This window comes from Rattus norvegicus, chromosome 15, assembly GCF_021556685.1.
Source record: "Rattus norvegicus strain SHRSP/BbbUtx chromosome 15, alternate assembly SHRSP_T2T, whole genome shotgun sequence".
NCBI classification, from domain to species: domain Eukaryota; kingdom Metazoa; phylum Chordata; class Mammalia; order Rodentia; family Muridae; genus Rattus; species Rattus norvegicus.
The window spans coordinates 34,499,152-34,520,593 of record NC_141548.1 but is presented as its reverse complement, the minus strand read 5'-3'; the positions used below and the strand labels follow the sequence as shown (position 1 = coordinate 34,520,593).

The 21,442-nt window shown below is 45.8% G+C and overlaps 1 protein-coding gene across 1 annotated transcript in view; it reads right to left on the bottom strand.

The window, feature by feature from the left end:
* The window catches only part of Parp4 (poly (ADP-ribose) polymerase family, member 4), a 102,286-nt gene that overhangs the window by 6,674 nt on the left and 74,170 nt on the right, over positions 1 to 21,442 (bottom strand). Inside the window, exons 28-32 of the mRNA NM_001427093.1 lie at positions 19,854 to 19,934; positions 18,493 to 18,588; positions 16,582 to 16,704; positions 5,237 to 6,538; positions 2,008 to 2,107 (exon numbers count right to left, since the gene is read on the bottom strand). Of these exons, the coding sequence (NP_001414022.1) occupies positions 2,008 to 2,107; positions 5,237 to 6,538; positions 16,582 to 16,704; positions 18,493 to 18,588; positions 19,854 to 19,934 (1,702 nt within the window). The remainder of the gene's footprint in view (positions 1 to 2,007; positions 2,108 to 5,236; positions 6,539 to 16,581; positions 16,705 to 18,492; positions 18,589 to 19,853; positions 19,935 to 21,442) is intronic.

The following is a 21,442-nucleotide window of genomic DNA, read 5'->3' as shown; positions in this document are numbered from 1 at the left end:
CACTGCATGTGTGCAGTGATCACTGAATTCCCCAGGACTGGAGTGATAGACAGTTGTGAGATGCCATGTGGCTGGGGGGGAGGGTGAGGGGGGTAGACTCAGGTCAGCACGTATTTTTAACTGCTGGGCTGTCTCTCTGCCCTTGTTTTGTTTTAATAGGGCCTTGTTCTATAGCTCAGGCTGTTTCAAACTCATGGCAATCCACCTGCCTCAACCTCCCCATGTGCTTGGATTCAGGCATGAGCCATGCCTGGTTCATGCCTGAATACAATTTCATTCTGTATAGTATTGAATCCCACCCCCACCCCACCCCCACTTTCTTTCTTCTTCTTCTTTTGCTTGTTTTTCTGTATACCCTGGTTGTCATGGAAATCCTCTGTAGATCAGACTGTCCTCGACTCAAGAGAGTCTCCTACCTCTGCCTTCCAAGTGCTAGCATTAAAGGTGTGTGCCACCATTGCCTCACTGAATTTTCTTTATTCAGAGGTTGATGGGCATCTTGATTAGTTTCATATCATGGATATTATGAACAGTACCACAATAAACATGGACAGAAGAGTATTTCTGTGATATGCTGACTTAGAATTGATCAGACATGTGCCCAGGAGTGGTATAACTGGCTTATATAATAATTCTATTTAGGTTTTCTTGAAGAACCATCATATTGGTTTCCATAGTGACTCACTAACAGTATATGAAGGTTTGGCCTGCCCCGTCCTCAGGGGTATTTGTTGTTTTCTTTCTCCAGTTTGCTGTGCATGTGAATGAAGTTGCCCTCATAGACCAGAAGAGGTAGTTAGATCCCTTAGAACTGGAGTTAAATCCAGGAGTGATGCACACACTTTTAATCCCAGCACTTGGGAGGATCTCTGTGAGTTTGAGGCTAGCCTGGTCTGTACAGTGAGTTAGCTAGGATTACATACAGAGACCTTGTCTCAAAACACACACACACACACACACACACACACACACACACACACACACACACACAAGAACTGGGATTAGAGGGAGTTGTCAGCCACTTGACATGGGAACCAAACTGGTGTCCTCTGCAAGAGCAGTGTTTGTTCTTAACCCAGAACCATGGGTCTCTTCAGCCTCCATTGTTTCTTGATGGAGTAAGACAGAATTTCAGTGTAGTTTTGATTTGTCTTTCTTTGACGCTAAAAGCTGGGTGTTAAATATGGAAGGGTCACAATGTAGAAAGTACAAAGGTCTCCAAGTAAATCACTAAGTGAAACAGGATGTCCCTGTTGGCCAATAGGTACATATGTTATGGCCGAGAAAATAATTATTGAGCATGTGAAATTGAGCTCTTGGATATTGCTGTTACTGGCAGGATCTGGCAATGTAGCCCAGACTAGCTTCAAGCTCACGATCCACCTGTCTTTGGGATAAGGCCACACAGAAGGATTACCAGTATATGTTACTATTCTCAGATTTAGGGCTGTTTTTCTTCAATAGTTGGTGCCATGTAAACTAATAAAATTACCAAGATAATACTTTCATCACTGGTAAAGCTGTGGTGCACACCTTTGATCTCAGCACTTGGGAAATCGAGGTAGGCAGATTGCTGTGAGTTCAAAGTCAGCCTGCTCTACATAGAGTTCCAGGCTAGTCAGGGCTACATTGTGAGGCCCTGACTCAAAAAAAAAAAAAATCTAATTTTAGTCACATGTAACTTTCAAAAGTTACATGTGAACGACTTCCAAAAGTGGTGCATTCCAGGGGCTGGGGAGATGGCTCAGTGGTTAAGAGCATCGACTGCTCTTCCAGAAGCCCTGAGTTCAAATCCCAGCAACCACATGGTGGCTCACAACCATCTGTAATGGGATCTGATGCCCTCTTCTGGTGTGTCTGAAGACAAGAGACTCACATACAAAAGTGGTGCATTCCAAATGAATGTACTAGTTTACAAAATAATTTACTATAATGAGGAGTTTGTCTATAAATGACTGGAAAATGAAGGAACATAGTGACTTAATTAACTGAAAAACAGTGGCTTACCTAGAGATCGAATGCCCTTCTCTTCAAGAGAATTGAGCAGAGCATTTACATTAAGTTTTAGTATTAGTCCTAGTTCTGGTGTCAATTTCCAAAAACCATCCTGTAAAATTAAGAAAAAAAAGTTATATTGTTAGTCATAGGTCCTACGTCATACTGTACTTCTCTAGCATGATTTCTTTTTCAGTATTTAAAAATATACATTTGACAAAGGATATTTGATCACACTGCAAACCCTGAGATTGTGTGGCTAACTGGAAAAATGTGTTTCTACTTGTGGTGTGTCTCAGCCTTAGAACACATCTTTAATCCCTCTGGCTGGAATATAGACACACCCTTAGTACACACGTTTAATCCCAAACAATGAAGGTAAAGTTAGTTTGTAGAAGGAGGCAGCCATGTTTGAAAGTGATGTCTATTTGAGGGTCAAACAAAGTGACAAATCTGAGAGAGATCTGACAGGATAGGATATACCCAACTCTCAGGGGAACAGAAGAAGAGCTGACTGAGAGGGGGAGAGGAGGCAGTTTTACAGGGACAGTTAGATAGAGAGACAGGTTGCAGAGCGAGAACGAGCTAGACACAGATGAAGACAGAATGAGCCAGAGAATGACAAGGAACCAGAAAATTAGAACAGATTGCCAAAGATAGTATGAAGCTTAGTAGAGCAAAACAATCAAGAGGCTGAGAAAGAAACCAAATTGAATCAGTCAGCTTGGAGAGGAGTTTGCGTCAGAACAGCTGAGTTAAATCAGTTTGCCAGACAGCAGAGAGAACTAGGAAGGGGTGACCTCATTCAGTAGTGTCTTAATTAGGGTTTCCATTGCTGTGAGCAGACACCATGAGCAAGGCAACTCTTATAAAGGACGACATTTAATTGTGGTTGGCTCACAGGTTCAGAGGTTCAGTCTAACGTCATCAAGGTGTGAGCATAGCAGCTTCCTGGCACAGGAAGAGCTGAGAGTTCTACATCTTGTTCTGAAGGCAAACAAGAGAAGACTGGCTTCCAGGCAGCTAGGACCAGGGTCAGTCCCACAGTGACACATCTAGTCCAACAAGGCCACACCTCCTAAGAGTGCCACTCCCTGGGCCAACCATATTCAAACCACCACAAGTAGCAAGTCTCAGAGGCTGAAAACATTGTAGGCCTAGATTGTACGGAGGCCAGAAACTTCCAGGACTAGGCCTAGGTTAGCAGATGGAGACTGTAAATTTCTGAGAGAGAGAGAGAAGAGAAAGAGAGAGAATATGCAGACATGTACATAGTGTGGGGGATTATGCATGTGTACATGCATACAGTGTAAAGGTCAGAGACAAACTTTTGGAAGTCAGTCTCTTTACACTGTGAGTTCCAGGGATTGAACTCAAGTTATCAAGCCTATGCAGCAAGCTCCTTTACCTGGAGGGTCAGTGCACTGACTCCTAAAACTGATCCACTGGAGATGTTCCCAAAGATACTTTCCTATATGTGACCCTATCTCAGCAAAAAAGAACAAGTCCCCGATGGTGGAGCGAGGACTGAGAGCACTTCCTGCTCTTCCAGAGGCCCTGACTTCAGTAACTAAGTACTTATAACCCTATCTCGAGCGGATCAAGCACACACACTCTTCTGGACTCCATGGACACTCCCCCCCCCAATACACACATCATACACAGAAATAGAAATAAATCCTTTCCCCTGAAATCCCAAACAAACTACTCCCCATTTCTTTGTTTATATATTTTTTTTTGTTTTTTTTTTTTTTTGAAGCAAGGTCTCTCTACATAGCCCTGGCTATCCTGGAACTCACTATGTAGACTAGGCTGGCTTGGAACTCATAGAGCCTCTGCCTCCCTGAGTGCTGGGATTAAAGATAAGTACTACTATACCTGGTTATAGATTAAAAATTTTTTTTTTTTTTTTTTGGAGCTGGGGACCAAACCCAGGGCCTTGCGCTTGCTAGGCAAGCGCTCTACCACTGAGCTAAATCCCCAACCCCTAAAAATTTTAAATTAAAAAATAAATAATGTGGAAAGCAACTGAGGGAGATGCTCACCGTAGTCCTCTGTCTACCATGTGCACATGCACACAGACACACTCACACCTACATGAACACGTGTACACACAGACTCAGGTACATATACGCACAAGTAAAGAAATTTTAAAGAATGAGAAAAGATTAGGACTATAGCTCTGGGGTTCAATGCTTGCCTACGGATGTGATGCCCCATATTCAGATTGCACATGTGAGCCTGGGTCTCAATGCCAGAGCAGGAGCTAGTCAGAGATACAAGGTGTTAACTAGCTCAACAGATGGAGTACTGTGCCCCTCCACACTGCTGCAAATTACTACAGGACAACCGAAGCTACCTCAGACTCCCTCTGTAAACTTTGTATATTTTGTAAACTTTGTAAACCAGCAAGGCAGGGACACGGCCAGGCCTCTACCTGAGGAGCTCCAGTGGTGCCAGGCCCTGCCCCCCAGACTTCCCTAACAATCTCTGTTATTCCCAGAGCAGGACCTGCTCTACAACAACAACCCAAAAAAATCCCACCAGGCCCTGAGCTTGCCACAGAAACCCACCTGATCACGAAAATCCACCAATCTCGGAACAGGAAAAGCGACCAATGCCTGAGCTCCACCAGACTAAGGACTTAAAATCCCACCAATCCTCACCCTGGAAAGTTTGTCCCCACCTCCCCGATATCCTATATAAGCCTGGCTTTCCTTCTCAGACCTCTTGTTGTTTCTCACGTGTTTTTCCCTCCCAGTAACTCTTAGGTGAGGTTTGTTGCACGATGTGACTTTGCGGTATCCCTTGGCTCTCAACTGCTAAGATTCCTTTTCCTTGAGCGCCTCAGCACACATATTTGCTGCTGCTAACCGTATCTCTAGACCGATAGGAAAATATTTAGAATATTTACCACACCTATGTTTACTGGGCAGGAGGAAATTTCTAGCAACTTCAATTCCCGATGCGAGAACTTAGAAAATAAGTCCATGGCCCCTTTTTTTTCGACTGAGGAATGTTAATAGTCACCGACAAAGCATGACGAACACCCCCAGCACCACATGCAGAGGAGAGTTTGGTCCCGCTGACCATTCACTGAGAGATACAGCCTCCCACACTGACACGTGCCCTGAACCACTAGACTGGGAACGAACTGTTCTCTGACCAACTGCTTTGAGAAGCACTGGTGTAAACTGTGAAGTGAGCTGACCACAGACTTAAGCAGAAATAAGATAAATACCTCAGTCTGTAGAGCAAAGAGTGAAGTCCACGACACGGGACTCTGCCGGCCTTCATCATCACCGATGACAAATTCCTCATGTGAGGGAGTCTCCATACTTGTTAAAAACTCGCATGCTGTATATGCTGCTGCTTCATCTGTTTCCGTTTCGAAAGAACCTCCATCCAGTGAGTCAGCCTCTTCTAGAACGCAGTCCCACGCAGAATAATCTAATGAGAGAGCTGACCGAAGTGACGCCATGTCTGACATTCTGTAATTAGGGCTCCGGTGGACTGAGCCACTTTGAAAGTGAAAAGAATGGCTCTGGGGAAGCTCAGAGCTAAACTCACAGACGACTAGAGGAGGGACAGAAAGTGGTTTAGGAGGACTGCGTAAAGGTGACCTCTGAGTAGCAGCCAGCTCAGGGGCTTTGGGAGAGGAGACGATGTTGTTGAGGTCTTGGGAAAATTTACCTGGATCAAAATCCTTTGAACCAGCGAAGCTATCAGAGAAAGTACCACCCCTAAAGCCCGTACCCCTAGAGCTCGTATCCTTAGGGCTGGCACCCCTAAAGCCCCTGAGAGGTGGCTCTGAGTCACAGATGTCTGTAGCTTTAGCAAGTTTATGGCTATAGTTGGACATAGGTCGACACGAGTTAGTTGGGATGAATCCTACAGGAGAAAGAGAAAATTGTGTGCCAGGAGGGGGAGGGGGAGGGAGAGGGGGATGGTTACCACCAAAGAGAGAGGAAGGGGGAGGAGGGTGGGTGCGAGCAGGGAGAGGAAGAGGGGGAGGGGGAGGAAGATGGGTACCACCAAAGAGAGAGGGAGGGGGAGGAGGGTGGGTGCCAGCAGGGAGAGGAGGAGGGGGAGGGGGAGGAAGATGGGTACCACCAAAGAGAGAGGGAGGGGGAGGAGGGGGGCTGGCAGTAGTACCAGGGAGAGGAGGAGGAGGAGGCGGAAGACTGATGTTGCAGAGAGGAGATAGGAAGGCAGAACTGGAATGACGAGCAGAAAGGAAAGAAAACCCAGCTGTGACTGCCGGAGCAGAAGAAACCATGGAAACAGGCGCCTTTCGAGGCTCATCTGCCATACGCAGTTTTTGAAATTTTCTTCCTTTCTTTAGCTTCACCGGCTGTGGGCAGACACTGAGAGGCAGGTGGAAGTCAGACTGCGCTGTTGTGGGTGACTGTGCCATCGCGGGCGTTCCTTCAAAATCTTCGGAAACTTTTAGATTACGCATCTTTCTAGTCTTTACTTTACATTTTTTAGCAGCAGTCAGCAGTGACAGTTCCTCATTCCCTTCAGAAGAGATGGAGAAGGGCTGCCCAGGAGGGAAGGTTGTGCACGTGAAGAGAAAAACGGAATAAAATAAATTAGGGAACATTCTTCCAAGCAGCTGGACTGTTGGGAGCAGCCTTATGTTAGATCAAAAGCAACCATATTTCAGCCTTATGTTAGATACTTAAGTCTGCACCTGCAGTTCTGCTTGAACTTAATAGATAGAATAAATCTTGTCAGGTCGCTTAGCACTGGTGGTCAGGTCACTAAGCAACCCACCCTGTACTGTTCCTCCCGCTGACCGATTTACCCAGCCAATATCCTGGTCATCAAGCCAGGCTCATTCCTTTGTGGTTACCTAACCCCTCCCCACATCCTGCTTCTACCAGTATATCTTCTGCCTGAGAAAAATTAAAAATTGTCAGCTTGATCAGACCTCTTGACTTGCTGTCTGTTCTTTTTGTCTCTTGTCCCCCATTCTCTCCTAGGTGGACCCCCAGACCCTGGTCGACTGCCCTGAGGGACGGGACACTGGACTATTGGGTTGTTAGTGACCACAAGATCACAGAACGAGGACCATTAGCCCTGCAGGAAAGCCAAACCAGCGTGGGGGGGGGGGATTGTCAGCTAGGGATGGTGTAGTGGTTCAATCCCTAGTTTTACACTGGGAGGCTCAGGCAGGAAGATCCTAAATTCAAGGCCAGACTGAGCAACTTAGTGAGTCCCTGTTTCAAAATAAAAATTTAAGACAGGCAGTGGTGGCCCACACACCTTTAATCCTTACTCGGGAGGCAGAGGCAGGTAAATCTCTTGAATTTGAGGTCAGCCTGACCTACAGAGTGAGTTCCAGGACAGCGAGAGCTACACTGAGAAAACAACTCAAAGCAACAACAGTAAAAGTTCGAGGGCTGGGGATGGGATGTTTCCTTTGTGTGAGCAAACCCAACTCTGGTTCACTCAGGGACACCACTAGAAGAACAAGAAAAGATAAATAAAAGCAGTGTGTGGGACGCTGAGATGGTACAGCACACAGGTACTTTCCACAGCCCAAAGTCAATCTCAGAGACACCCGTACCCTACACACACACACTCACACACACACACACACACACACACACACACACACACACACACACACACACTCTCCTGAGGAGCTCTAGCCCCTCCTTCCACCAAAAGGCCTACCCACTGGGCTGCAATGGATGTTCCTTACCCCAAGGTGGGAGAATGGCCAGGTTCTACTCTACCAAAAAAAAAAAAAAAAAAAAAAAAAAAATCCCACCCATACTTGAGTTTGTCCCAAGATCAGACCACATAATTCCTCCAATCCCAGGCCATCCTGGAAAGCTCCGCCCACCCAACCCTATATGAATCCTGTGTTTTGCCCAGTTCCCTGCTGCTTCTGGAGGAACACATGCACACGCACACACCCCAGAATGCAAGTAAATAAGTAAAATATAGTAATGCCTATCTTTTGTTTGTTTCTGATCAAGTGTTCTCCCACTGATCTATACCTAAGGCCTAAATGTATTTAGTTATTTTTACTTGTTGAGGAAGGGTCTTATCATGCAACCCAGGTTGGCCTTGAACTCATATTAATCCTTCTGTTTCAGCTTCTGAGTGTAAGATTACATCACTCCTGGCTAGAAGTTTTATAATGTGTTAATAGACAAAGACCGATGGTAAGAGGCAAACATGATTTGAAGAGAACTGGAGCCATGGATACAGGCCTGAGGCAAGGAGGCACAGCGAGTGCCAAGTCTGGAATCCTGTTTGGCTTTGCTCATGCACATCCCAAACTCTGGTAACAAGTCACCTGGCCCTAGTTCCTTCACCCGCATGCACACATGCATAGTCTTCTCTGAACAGTGTACCCAGCAACCTCAGGACCCCTTCAATCCCCACCTGCCCTCGTCCATGCATACGCCCCTCTCTGGGTAAGAGAGTCTTTTCGTCATTAACAACAATCAAACTTAGATATTGTCTGTTCAAAATATCCCTAATGTATCTGGATAAGAGAACAGACAGCCTAACCTGGCCTGAACTGGTTTTAGGTGCAAACAGGTGTTTGGTAAGGCAAATAGTGTCCTCAAAGTGAACCTGTGGAAGAACCTTCTATTTACTCTCTTATGCCGATGTGTAACTGGGCATGTTTATGATTAAAATCAGAATGGACGTGGGCAATAGAAAAATAATTATCTGACCTAATCTACTGTAGTATAGAGAAACATGAACCACACCCCTCAGCAACCAAATTCCTTTCTCTCTGGGAGGAGGCCCCAAATAATAACGGGGGCCCTCGAGCAACTCTGCTCATGTGACCTCCTATTCCTCCAGTGGATTCTGATGTATTCCATTGCTCTGCCTGTTTTGTTTTATTAATTATTATTATTACTATTAGTAGTAGTAGTAGTAGTATTTTGAAACAGGTTCTCACTCTGTAGCCCTGAACAGTCTCGAACTTGTCACATAGATTGGGTTGGCCTCAGACTCAGAGGTTTGTGCCTCTGCATCCTGAGTGCTGGGATTAAAGGTGTGTGTCACCTTGTCTAGCCCTACTGTTTACTTTAAATACGGATTCTCTGGACGCCGCTCTTCCAGAGGACCGAGCAGCTACCTCTGGTGAGTCAAACCTGCCTACCGCAGCTCCAGCTGAGGGGATCAGACTTCAGGCTCATGCACACAATGCGTGTAACTAAAACTCTAAAGAATATGTAAATTGCATTGTCTTATTAAAGTTGTGCATCCATGTGAGTCCTTAAACATGGAAACATCTTGCCTAGAGCCAACCTACAATACCAGCATTTGGAAGGCTGACACAGGGGGATCTTGGGTTTGAGGTCAGCCTGTGTTACGGTGAGACTGTCTCAAAGAACAACAACAAAGAGAAAGGGGGGTTGTTTCTCATATTTTGTTCAGGGAACTAGGAATAGAACCCAGGACTTAGCACAGTCTAGGGAAGCCTGCTACTGATGAACTACAAACCAGGCCTCTTTGTTTCTGAGTCAAAACCTTTGGAATTTTCTGTTTCATTTATTGTTAATGCACTTGCATGTGTGCATATGTGTGCAATAATGCATGTGTGGAAGCCAGAGGACATTAGGGAGTTGGTTCTGTCTTTCTCCTGTGGGTTCTAAGGATCAAATTCATGTGGTGGTCTGACTGACTTACAAGATAAGCATTTTCACCTGTTGAACCATCTTGCTGACCCATGAGACATTGTCTTACTCTTAGCTGACATAAAACTGGATAGCCAAAGGCCTGGTGTGGTGGCATTCAGGAGCCAGAGGCAGGTGGATATCTATGAGTTCAAGGCCAGCCTAGTCTACAAAGTGAGTCCATGCCTGTCTTGAAAAAACCAAGTCGAAGAAAACACTGGATAGGCAAGGCAGGTTGGTCTGCAATTTGCTATGATTCTTCCTGCCTTCGTCTCCTGAGCCAGGATTACAGCCATGAGCCTGCACCCCTAGTGCTACAGTTGAATGTGAAATGTCTACCACGCTTACTTGTTTGAACTCTGGGTTCCCAGCTGTGGCACTGTTGAGAAGATCATGGAACCTTTAGGAAAGTGGAGCCCTGATGGCAGAGGTTTGTCACTGGGGGTGGGCCTTGAGGTTTTGTAGCCATTTGCTGGGCTCTCTTAGCTAATGCAACACTGTGTTAAGCCACTAAGCCATCCCATGCCCCGTGCCTTCTGTACCACAGTGGTCTGTATGCCCTATGGGACTATGAACCAAAATAAACACCTCTCCCTGAAGCTACATTTGCCAAGGCATTTAATCACCACAACAGAATGGGACAGGGTCTCATTGTCTCACTGTGTAGCCCAGATGGCTTGGAACTCACTATGTAGGGCAAGGTGGCCTGAAACTCATAGCAATCTGCCTGCCACTGCCTCCCAAGTCCTAGGATTAAAAGTATTATACCACTATGCCTGGTATCTATCTGCCTGCTTGCCTGCCTATCTATCTATCTATCTATCTATCTATCTATCTATCTATCTATCTATCTAGTAGTTTTACTTTTTATTTTGAAACAGTTTCACTAAATTGCCCAGGCTGGCCTTGAACTTGTTCTGTGGCCTAGACTGGCTTTGATACCTGTGCCTTGGCTTTTTTCAGTAGCCAGGATTATAGGCCTAGGCCATCATGTCTCTTGAGAAACCAGAATATTAAGAAAGATGAATGGTGATGGACTGGGCCTGCCTCTCACATGTTAAAGCTGTTGGTAACATTATAACCAGATGGTTGTCACAGAGTAGATGGTACAGGCGTGGCTACTAAAGCACAGGACCCTGACACTTAGGACAGGACTCAGGGAATGTGGCCTTTTGAGTTAAGTGCTGGGGAGACTGGGTGACTCTTGGAGGAAGAGGGTTGGCTTTTCCACTTTATCTAACACCAGGATACATTTCAGTGATAGAAATTAAACGTAGACATAGAACGAGCAGACCTAGGGAGGAAGCTGGGTGGTTCTGAGCCATTCTAGCACATGGAAGATCTGGCTTCTCTCACAGCAAAACCAAAATAAAACAGCATTCCTAAAAGAATCGAAGGGGGAATTATAACCTATGAGTGCTAAAGTATTTCTAGGCACAGCAAAGTGGGAAAATAAATAAATGAAAGCCAGGAACTGGGAGGGAGAGTTGGTGTGAATATGACCAAGATTCATTGTATAAATATATGAAACGGTCAAAGGGTAAATAGAAGGCACCCCAACACACATGTACAAAGCAAGAAATTAAAAACATTTAAAATGTGGTAGAGTGGCTGGAGAGACGGTTCTGGGATGAAGGCTTTTCTTTCGGGAGACCTGAGTTCAGTTCCCAGAACCCATGTGCTCTCGTAGCTCACAGCCATCTCTAATCCAGCTCCAGGGGATCCAACACGGTCTTCTGGCCTCTACGGCACCTGTACGCATGTGTGTGCATGGCTGTACACATACATACACGCATGAGCATACACACAGAAATAAAATAGAATACATTTTAAAAATTTAACATGTATCGGCTGCTTGGAAGGCTGAGGCCCAAGTAGCACAAACAAAAGACTGTGCATGACCAAAAGAAAATAACTAAAATTACAAAACAAGCGGCAGTCAAGGACTATGCCTGGCATGCTAGTACCCAGGGGACTTAGGCAGGAGGATCAGGAGTTTGAGGCCAGCCTGGGCTACATAGTGAAACTCTGTCTTCCAGAAATATAGAATGGGGTGGGGGTAGGGGTGGGAGGGAGGCAGCGAGATGGTTTAGTGGGTAAAGGCACTCACTGATAAACGTGGCCTCTCTCTCTGGGACCCATGTGCTGGGAACAGAGATGGACTTCCCCAAGTTGTTCTCTGACTTTCACACATAGGCCCTGGCACATGCACACAGACACACATAGACACACAGACACACAGACACACATAGACACACAGACACACAGACAGACACATACACAAACACACGACACAGATACACAGACACACACACAGACAGACACATACACAGACACGCAGACATACACACAGACACACACACAGACAGACACATACACAGACACACAGACACACACACAGACACACACACAGACCACACATACACAGATACACACACAGACACACACACACAGAGAAATATAAAAATCAATCATGATAAATGGCAAACTGGAAAAATAGGTTTTTTCCTCTGAAAATTCACCATGCCTAGTTCTGTTTAATGGTACCCCTGTCGTAATCCATTGCCCTTGCTGCCTTTATCTTGCTTTAGTCTGGAAGACTCCATCTCTGCCTATGGTACAGCAGTAGAAGTATGCAAACAGATGTTTATGACAAAGCTTGTGTCCTTTAACACCTCTTCTCTCCACCTTGTGCCACTTAGCTGCTCTCCTGAAACCGTACAACCCCAGCTTAGCACACACAAGGTACCGGGTTCAGTCCCCAGCACCACAAAAAAGGAAGCTTTATAAAACAGAGCAAAAACAAGAAAGTAAGCCAATAAGCAAATACATTTGTGTCCTGTTCTTTTTATAGGAAGATTGGACACCGTGGAAACTGTTCTCACAACGTTCTTGCTTCTTGTGCACACCCTGCTTTAGGGAGTCTTTTCTGAGCATGAGATATCTCATGCTTAACGGCTCTACAGATGTGGACACAGTGTCCTAAACAAAGGCTGTGCAGGCTGGGATAGTCCCTGAGACGTCTGGCTTGACAGACAGAATCCATTTCAGAAATCCTTGGTAGCCATGGTAACTGACATAACAGCTGCCATGGTGAGACATGCTGGGGAGGGCAATGGGACCAGGCCCTTTGCTCTTCGTAACCCTGAAGTCACATGGGTGGACTTTTCCCCAAATGCCTCATAGTTGGGATTTTTTTCCTAATTTTCAGAATACTGGAATCTATACCTTGAGATAGCTCAGGTTTGGGATGCAGATCTGAGCATGAGTTTCATTTCTGTGCTACAGTCATCTTTGTTTCCTAAGGGCAATGCTACAATCTTTTTAGAGTTCCTTTATTGAGCCGCACCTGTCACAGAATTTTCCATTTGCAAAGTTATAGAGGAGCTCAACACTTTAAAGATTTGGGGGCGTTTTAATTAATTAATTAATTAATTAATTAATTTTAAAAACAGTCTTGCTATATAGTCCTGGCTGTCTTAGAACTTACTTTGTAGACCAGGCTGGTCTTGAACTCACAGAGATCCACCTGCCTCTTCCTCCTTTGTGCTGTGATTAAAGGTATGTACCACCACTACCCTGCTTAGGAGCAAACTCCAGGTTGGGGAAACTCAATTTATACTGTGCCCATTTCAGGGCACAGAGAAGACACACAGACGCTCCACTCCACAGGGTTCAGCAAAGGCTGAGATTCATGTCCAAGAAGTTTGCTCATAGCACCTATGGCCTTCGTTTGTTTGTTTGTTTTGTTTTCTTGAGACGGGGTTTCTCTGGGTAGCTGTGGCTGTCCTGGAATTCACTCTGTAGATCAGGCTGGCTTTGAACTCATAGGATCCACCTGCCTCTGCCTCCTGAGTGCTAGGACTAAGGTGTGTGTCCCTATTGCCTGGTTTGGTCTTGTTCTTAGTTCACAGAAATTCTTTACAGATTAGGAAACATTTTAAAAGCCAGGCACGGTGCACACTCAGTCTAAACACTCTGGAGAGGGAAGAAGAGGATTGATGCAAAGGTGAGGCCAGCGAGGCCCTGCCTTTAGAAACTTAATTTTACCAGATGATGTGTTTTAGCACAGCCATGTCCACTGGAAACGGTGAGAGTCTCGGAGCCAACACCGCTGCCTGACACAGCTCCAGTAAGCTGAGCGGATTGCTGCAATCGCTGTCCTTCTGCCTCGGACGTGTGGCTTTTGGTTTCTGTGTGTTTCATTGTTGGGGACTTTCTGCGTTATGATTCATTTTATATCTTTTCCTGAGAAGAATTATGTCTGAGTCGTTTTAGGAGAATCCTAAATCTAACTTTATCTGGCCACTGTTTAGCCAGAGGTCTCCTTATGCCCTGGACGTCGTAAGCACGGATAAGCACAGAGCTAGATGAGGCCGTTACTCTGGGGATCTTCTTGGGTATTTGCCCCGGAACTAACTCAAGCAGTATAACTGACACAGGGCAAGCAGACAATTGACAAACTCTGACTGGCCGGGAGAACGGCTTACAGATTCAAGGTCTCTTTTTACTGTAGCGTAGAGGTTTCTATAAATGTAGTAAAGATAAGGACTCACGGGTTATACTCCTGAAGGAATAAAACTCAGTAAATAAGACAGATTGACTACAATAAACTTTTCCTACTTCATAACGTAGATAGCAAAACACATAGTAGAAGAAGTTAGGTATTATTACTTGTGACTCATAAAAAGGCCGGTTCAGATAGGTTTTGTTTGTCTGGAGTGCTTTAAATAGCAAACACTGCCAGCCTAAAGGCAGACTGTCATACAGAAAATGTGTTTGCTTTGGAGGTGACATTCTTTAGATTCTTTAAATAGGAGCTACAGGGCTGATGACAAGATTGGTGATGATGTCTGTCTGTCTGTATTTTCTAATTGTGACTGAACGTAACCCCGCCTGTGCCTCTGCCTCCCAAGTGCTGGGCTTAAAGGCATGCGCCACCACACCCGACCCTCTGATATCTTGTAATGACAGGAATCTAGGAATGGTGGTGCCCTCCTGTAATCCCAACATCTCAGAGACAGAGGCAAAGGATCAAAGCTCAAGGTTGGTTGTGGCTGTATAGCAAGTTTGAAGTCAGCACAGAATACTGAGAGCTTGTCTCAAAAAATTATTTTCTTCCTAATGACTGAGCTTCCGGTATCCATGGGCAGCTTGTCAGCCCTTCTCTCCTGAACTTTACAGCTGAATTCCTATATGGCTGCTGTCTCAGTGTTACACCAGAATCTTCATCAGCGCATGAATAGTTTACATTCTCAAGGAGACTCTTCCTACATACAGACAAGAGAGGTGTTGTCTAGCCAAGGGTTCCCCTCAGTGCTTTTTTTTTTTTTTTCTTTTCTTTTCTTTTCTTTTCTTTTCTTTTCTTTTCTTTTTTTTTTTTTTTTTGGAGCTGGGGACTGAACCCAGGGCCTTGCGCTTGCTAGGCAAGCGCTCTACCACTGAGCTAAATCCCCAACACCCCCCCTCAGTGCTTTTTAAAGGTTTATTTTATTTTTATTTTATGTATACGGGCCGGCATGTATGCAGGTACCAAGTGACTGCAAGGACTTCAGAGGCCAGAGAGGACCTCAGCTTCCCTGGAACTGGAGTTACTGACAGTTGTGAGCTGCGGCCATGTGGGTGCCGGGAATCAAAACCAGGTCTTCTGGGAGAGCAGCCAGTGCTCTTAACCACTGAGCCAACTCTCCAGCCCTCACCCCCTTAAAAGAAGTTTTCGCTGTATTTTATGTGTATCTGTGTTTTGCCTGCATATATGTATGAGGACCACATGTGTGTGGTGTCTGCAGAGCTCAGAAGAGAGCGTTGTAGCCCGTGGTCTTCTGCAGAGGAACAAGTACTCTGATTGCCTGGGCTGTCCTCCAGCCCCGCCACTCTGTAACGTGTAATGACAACAAATGGCCATTAGTGTTTGATGTATTTACTGTGCTGTAATTGTTTAAAACTTTGTAGACTTATTTCTTTATATGTATGAATGTTTGGCCTGCATGCATATATGTGCACCACATGTGTGCCTGGGGCTCTTGGAGTCAGTTCCCCTAGAACTGGAGTTACAGAGAGTCGTGAGGCACTATGTGGGTGCTGGAAATCAAACTCGGTGCAAAGTAGCAGCGAATGCTCTTTTCTGTGAAACGTCCCCTGGCCCCTGGCCCCTAGAATCCTTTTGCGTTTAACTTGTTTATTTTGTGCATGTAGAAGCCAGAGGACAAATGGAAGAAGTTGCTTTTCTCCTTCTGGGGATTTAACTGCTCGTAGGGTTTGGTGCCTTGACTTGCTCAAGCATCTTGGCAGCCTTGTGTCATTCTAATTAATCTAACGTTTCCCAAGTTGGCCTAAAACTTGTCCTGCAGCTAAGGACAACTCTGAACTGTGTGTGAGTCACACTGAGCTCCCAGACTCCTTTATAAACCATCTTTTCAGAGTATATTCTTACCCCCGACGCTATTACTGATGCTCTGCTCTGCTTACACACAGGAACTTAGCACAACTGTCCCCTGAGAGGCTTCACCCAGCAGCGGATGGAGGCAGATGCAGAGACCACAGCCAAACGTCAGGTGGAGCCTGGGGCGTCTTGTGAAGAGCAGGCGGTGGGGGTGGGGATAAAACTGAACAAGCTGGAGGGGTCAAGAACACCACAAGAAGACCTAACGAAGTCAACTAACCTGGGACCATGGGAGCTCACAGAACCTGGGCCACCAATCAGGGAATACATAGGAGCTGGACCTAGGCCATCTACACATTTGTAGTAAACGTGCAGCTTGGTCTTCATATGGGTGAAGACCATATAACAATTGTTCATATAACAATTGAGGTGGGGTAGAGTGAGGCCATCTTTAACTCTGTCGCCATAAAAATCTCTACTGACATACTTCTCAGAATACGTCTTCATTGTCAAGCAATGAATGCTGAATTTGGGGGTTGCACTCACCTGTGATGTGAAGGTCTCAGGCTGCTTTTCCTGCCAACTCACGTATGGTAGAAAGTCTACATCTTCTTTGGCAACAAGTTCTGAAATACTTGGGGCGTTAGCCAAAGGAACCTCATTAACGTCCTATGTAGGATAACAACTGGGTTACAATTTTTAAAAAAGATATTATCATATTAAATAATTAACGCATTCTGAAGTCTTACGGAAATTGGGTTTAAATTATTTGGGCATATACTTGGATCATATCTCTCTGGCTATCAGGGACCCTTTTATATCAATCACCAATCAAGAAAATGTCCCATAGGCTTGCCTAAGGACCAATCTGAAAAATAAATCTAGAAATTAAAAAAAGTAATAAAATTATAGGGTTTTTTTTTTTTTTTGGCACATGATTGTGTATTGGGGATTAGCTGTAGTAAGCTGGCACATCTAAGTCCCAAACTACCATAGGTGTCCTTTTTTCTTTTCTTTTTTAAAGACATGGTTTTTATATGTAGCTCTGGCTATCCTAAAAGTCACTCTGTAGACCAGGCTAGCCTTCATCTCAGAGATCAGTCTGCTTCTGCCTCCCCTGGGATTATGGTATGTGCCACCACCACCCTGCTTTTATATCTGTATGTATATTTTATACATACAGATAGTTAGTAATCCAAACAATGAAAATACTAACACATATGTGCCAGTTAGACACAGCTAGAGTCATCTGGGAAAAAGGACCCTCAACTGAGAAAATGCCTGCCTCAGACTGGACTGTAGCAACCCTCTGGGGCATCTTCTCAATTGAGGATTGACTTGGAAGGGCCCAGCTGATTATGGGTGGTCCTGAGCAAGTCAGGAGGGGCAAGCCTCCATGGCCTCCGCTTGCCTCTAGGTTCCTGCCTTGATTTCCGCCAGGGTAAAGGTATAATCTTTAAGGCAGAGGAAACCCTTTGCTCCTCCTTAGATTGCTTTGGGTGTTTTACCACTGCAATGGAAGCCTAACTAGAACAACACATGATTCATTTAGAGGAATCATGGCAAGTGCAAGCACCCACAGACGAGAAGCCCTGGCTCCTGCCTCCCGGCTTCCATCCATGTCCCCTTCCTAGCCTTGGACTGGTCACCTTACTGCTGATCAGGGCAAGAGTGACCTGGGTTTTGTTGTTTTCTTCATATACAGTCTCCCTGTGTAGCCCTGGATGGCCTAGAATTCACCATGTAGATCAGGCTGCCCTCCAACCTGTGGCAATCCTCCTGTCTCTGCCTCCAAAGAGGTAGACTGTAGGTATGCACCACCATAACCGGCTGTTGCTGTTCTGACACACAATCTCCCTGAGTAGCCTGGGCTGAACTCATGCAACCTCTTCCTGCCTCTGCCTCCTTAGTGCTAGGGCTGTCGGTCTTCCTCCACACCCAGATAAATGAGTACTGGTCTTAAAGTTTCTTATTTACTTGCTTGTTTTTGTGTTTTGAGACAGGGTCTCACTGTGTATCCATGGATGGTCTGAAACTCACAGAGATTCACCTGTCTTTGCCCCTCAAGTGCTGGGATTAAATGCCTGTACACCACTTCCAGTGAGGTTTTTTAAAAAAACAAAAACACCCCCCCCCTCAAAACTATTTTAAGCTGGGTGTGGTGGCAAATACCTTTAATCCTAGCACTCAGGAAGGAAAGATATGTGTGAGTGGATCTCTGTGAGTTTTAGGCCAGCCTGGTCTACACTATCTCAAAAAGAAAAAAAAAAAGGTATTTTTATTTATGTGTGGTGTCTACAGAGGCCAGAAGAGGGCGCCAGATCCTTTGGAAGTTGAGTCGCTACTGTTAGCCGTCTGTGGGAGCTGGGAACTGAATTTGGGTCCTGGCTGAGCCACATCTCCAGCCCAAAAGTGACTAAATAAAAAGTTTAATCTTAAATTAATAATAATACATACCCTTTTCTCAACTGCCACAAAGCTTGTAAATTGTGTAATAAGAGAATTTTCTTTACTGAGTTCGATGATCAGAGATTTCATGATGTTTTTCTTCATCTAGGATGAAATGAAACTGTGTTAGTTTGTTTATATGTAATGAGCAAAGTGTTTTTTTTTCTTTTCAAAACATATTATTTTTGAGAAAGTCTTACTATGTACCCCAGAAATTGCTATGTAGACCAGGCTGGCCTTGAACTCACAGAGATCCACCTGCCTCTGCCTCCTGGGTGCTAGGATTAAAGGTGTGAGCCACCTCTGGCCCATCCATTTCTTTTGAGAAAGCATCTCATGTATCTTAGGCTGGCCTGGGACTCAGCGAGGTTGCTGCTGCTGACCTCGAACTCTTCCTGCCTCTACTTCCCAAGTGTGCATCACTGCACCTGGAGACACAGTCACATGGAGCCGTGCACATGCTACACGAGCCCTCTTCCAGCTCAGCTGTCTCTCCTGCCTTAGACACGGAGTCAGGAGTCCTGTCTAAATATCACAGCTAGGTCACTTGAGACGGCTCACTTAGCTGAGTCATAGAAGCAAGGCAGTTATTCAGCCCTCCGTATTCAGGTATACAGTAGACCGCTGTACAGCAGTTTCCAGAGAACGGTCTCGGGCTGTGAGTCTATGGCTCCCACTGTAAAGCTGGAGAACTGTACAGATATCTTTACTCGTTTAGGATTATCTAAGGCACAGCTGGTCAGACGCACTAGGCGTTAAGTGGGCCTCAAGTCAAAGGGAGCACAGAGAGGCTAATCCCGTGGTCACGAGCAGGGAAAGCACCGGGCCATGTGGTACCTGCTGTGATGGCCACTGGGCCCTCCCTACATGGTACTCTGGCATCCTTTCCAGGCCTGGCATTGAACACCAATGCTCAAACTCATTGAAGAACGCAGCCTGACTGTCACAGTAGCTGGCCAAGATGGCCCTCTGCCAGGACTCTCCTCTGACCATCAAAGAGGGAACAAGGTGAATGTGACTCCGCCTACCGTCCGAGGCCTCTTACCACAGCCCTGTCCCTGAGCGGCTGAGTTGCAGCTCGGGTGGTGAGAGGTGAGGGCTATTCCCGGCACTCCGTGAGCACACCCAGCCCCCCTCCAGACTGTTCTCATGGGGGAAGATCACAGAAGTCCCAGACGGTCACTGTTACTAATGAACTCAGCAAACAGCCACCGAGCACCCACACCCCAGGACTGGCATTGCAGATGCTGACGGATGCCCCAGCATCACCTTCTTCTTTATTCGGTGATCCCTACTTTATATTCCTATGAATAAATCAACTTAGGAGTGACATAGAACAATGCACATCGGCTTTTAGCAGGAGAGCAGACCTCGTGGTTGGTTTCGTTGTCGTGGAGGATGCCGTCTTCGTAATCTCTGATTAGGGCTCGGGCTGCCAGCTTGTGAATCATCTGTGTTTAAGAAGTGAGGGGGAAAAGAATTAAATTGGCTTTACATGTGTGTGAGAGACGTGTGAGTGCCTGTGTGTGCTTACTCGTGTGTATGGCACGGACACGCTAAAAGTGTATATGCGAAGGTCAGAGCCTGTGTCAGTCCTTGCCCTTTGACCTTATTTAAGACTGGGTTTCTTTGCTGCTGTGTTAGCTGGGCTAGCTGGCCAGCAGCCTTCTGGAGAGCGGCCTGCCTTCTACCTCCCTCCTTCAGGGCTCTGCTGGGATTACAGGCGTGCACACTATTCTGCCTGCCTTTTTTATGTGTGTTCTAGGGATCCAGACTGAGGTGGTTAGATTTGCATGGTAAAGTATGCACTTTTACCCAGGAACCATGTCCTCAGCTCCCTACCCTCCCTAGGCTGGCTGCTTGAACACGATGGTTCTGCTGCCTCTGCCTTCTGTGTGCTGGGATTACAGGCGTGAGCCATTGTGGTAAACTTGAGAAGACTGTCTTACACCACACCAGTAATACTGACATATTGTCAATGTCTGCTCTCAATAATTCTAAGTTTTACAATTTCAGCATTAATAATGGCACTTAGAGCTGACAAGATGACGCAGTGTGTGGTCATTGCTCCCAAGCCTGTCAACCTGAGTTTGACTCAAGAACTCACATGGTGGAAGTCCTCTCTGACCTCCCCAAATGCACTGTGGCATTCACGCCTACACACAAACACACAAAATAGAAGGAACACACATGTAATGTAAGAAGCACACTGTTTCTAGGTGTAGACATGCATGCCTGTAATCCCACCATTTAATAGATAAAACTCAGGAGGATCAGAAATTCAGGGCTAACCTGAGCTACAAATCAAGTTCTGGGCTAGCCTTGGATACATGAGGTCCCCCCCCCAAAAAAAACAAAAAAACAAAAACAAAACAAAAAAAACCAAACCAAAACAAAACAAAACAAAAGGCCAAGATAAAATAAAAGAAAATCAAACTTTAAGAAGAGGGGTCAGTAGCATGAGGTGCTCCACAGAAAGAGCTACAGCTGACAGTTGTAGCCAGAGCTGAGGACCTGAGTTCAATCCCTGGGACCCACATGGTGGAAGGAGAAGTACTGATTGTCACAAGTTGTCTTCTGACCTCCACAGCAATGCTGTGGCATGGATATATGCGCGCGCACACACACACACACACACACACACACACACACACACACACACACACACACAGTGAGTAAATAAATGTAACAGAAATGTAAAGATTACAGATCATCCCAGGAGAGAAGACAGAAAGATTGTAGCAGCCAGAGGTGGTGAAGCTGGCAAGAATCAGCACTGTAGGGATGGGACAGGGGCGCGGCACACAAGCATAGGGGCAGCTGACTGCATATGCAAGACCTGCAAGGTGAAGCCAGCCCCTGCTGAGGAGCTGCTGGCAGCTGCTGGCTGTGGGAAGGAGGAAGAGTCCGTTTGCTTCAGAGATGTTTCCTGCTGGGCCGCTCGTGCTCGAGTAGAACC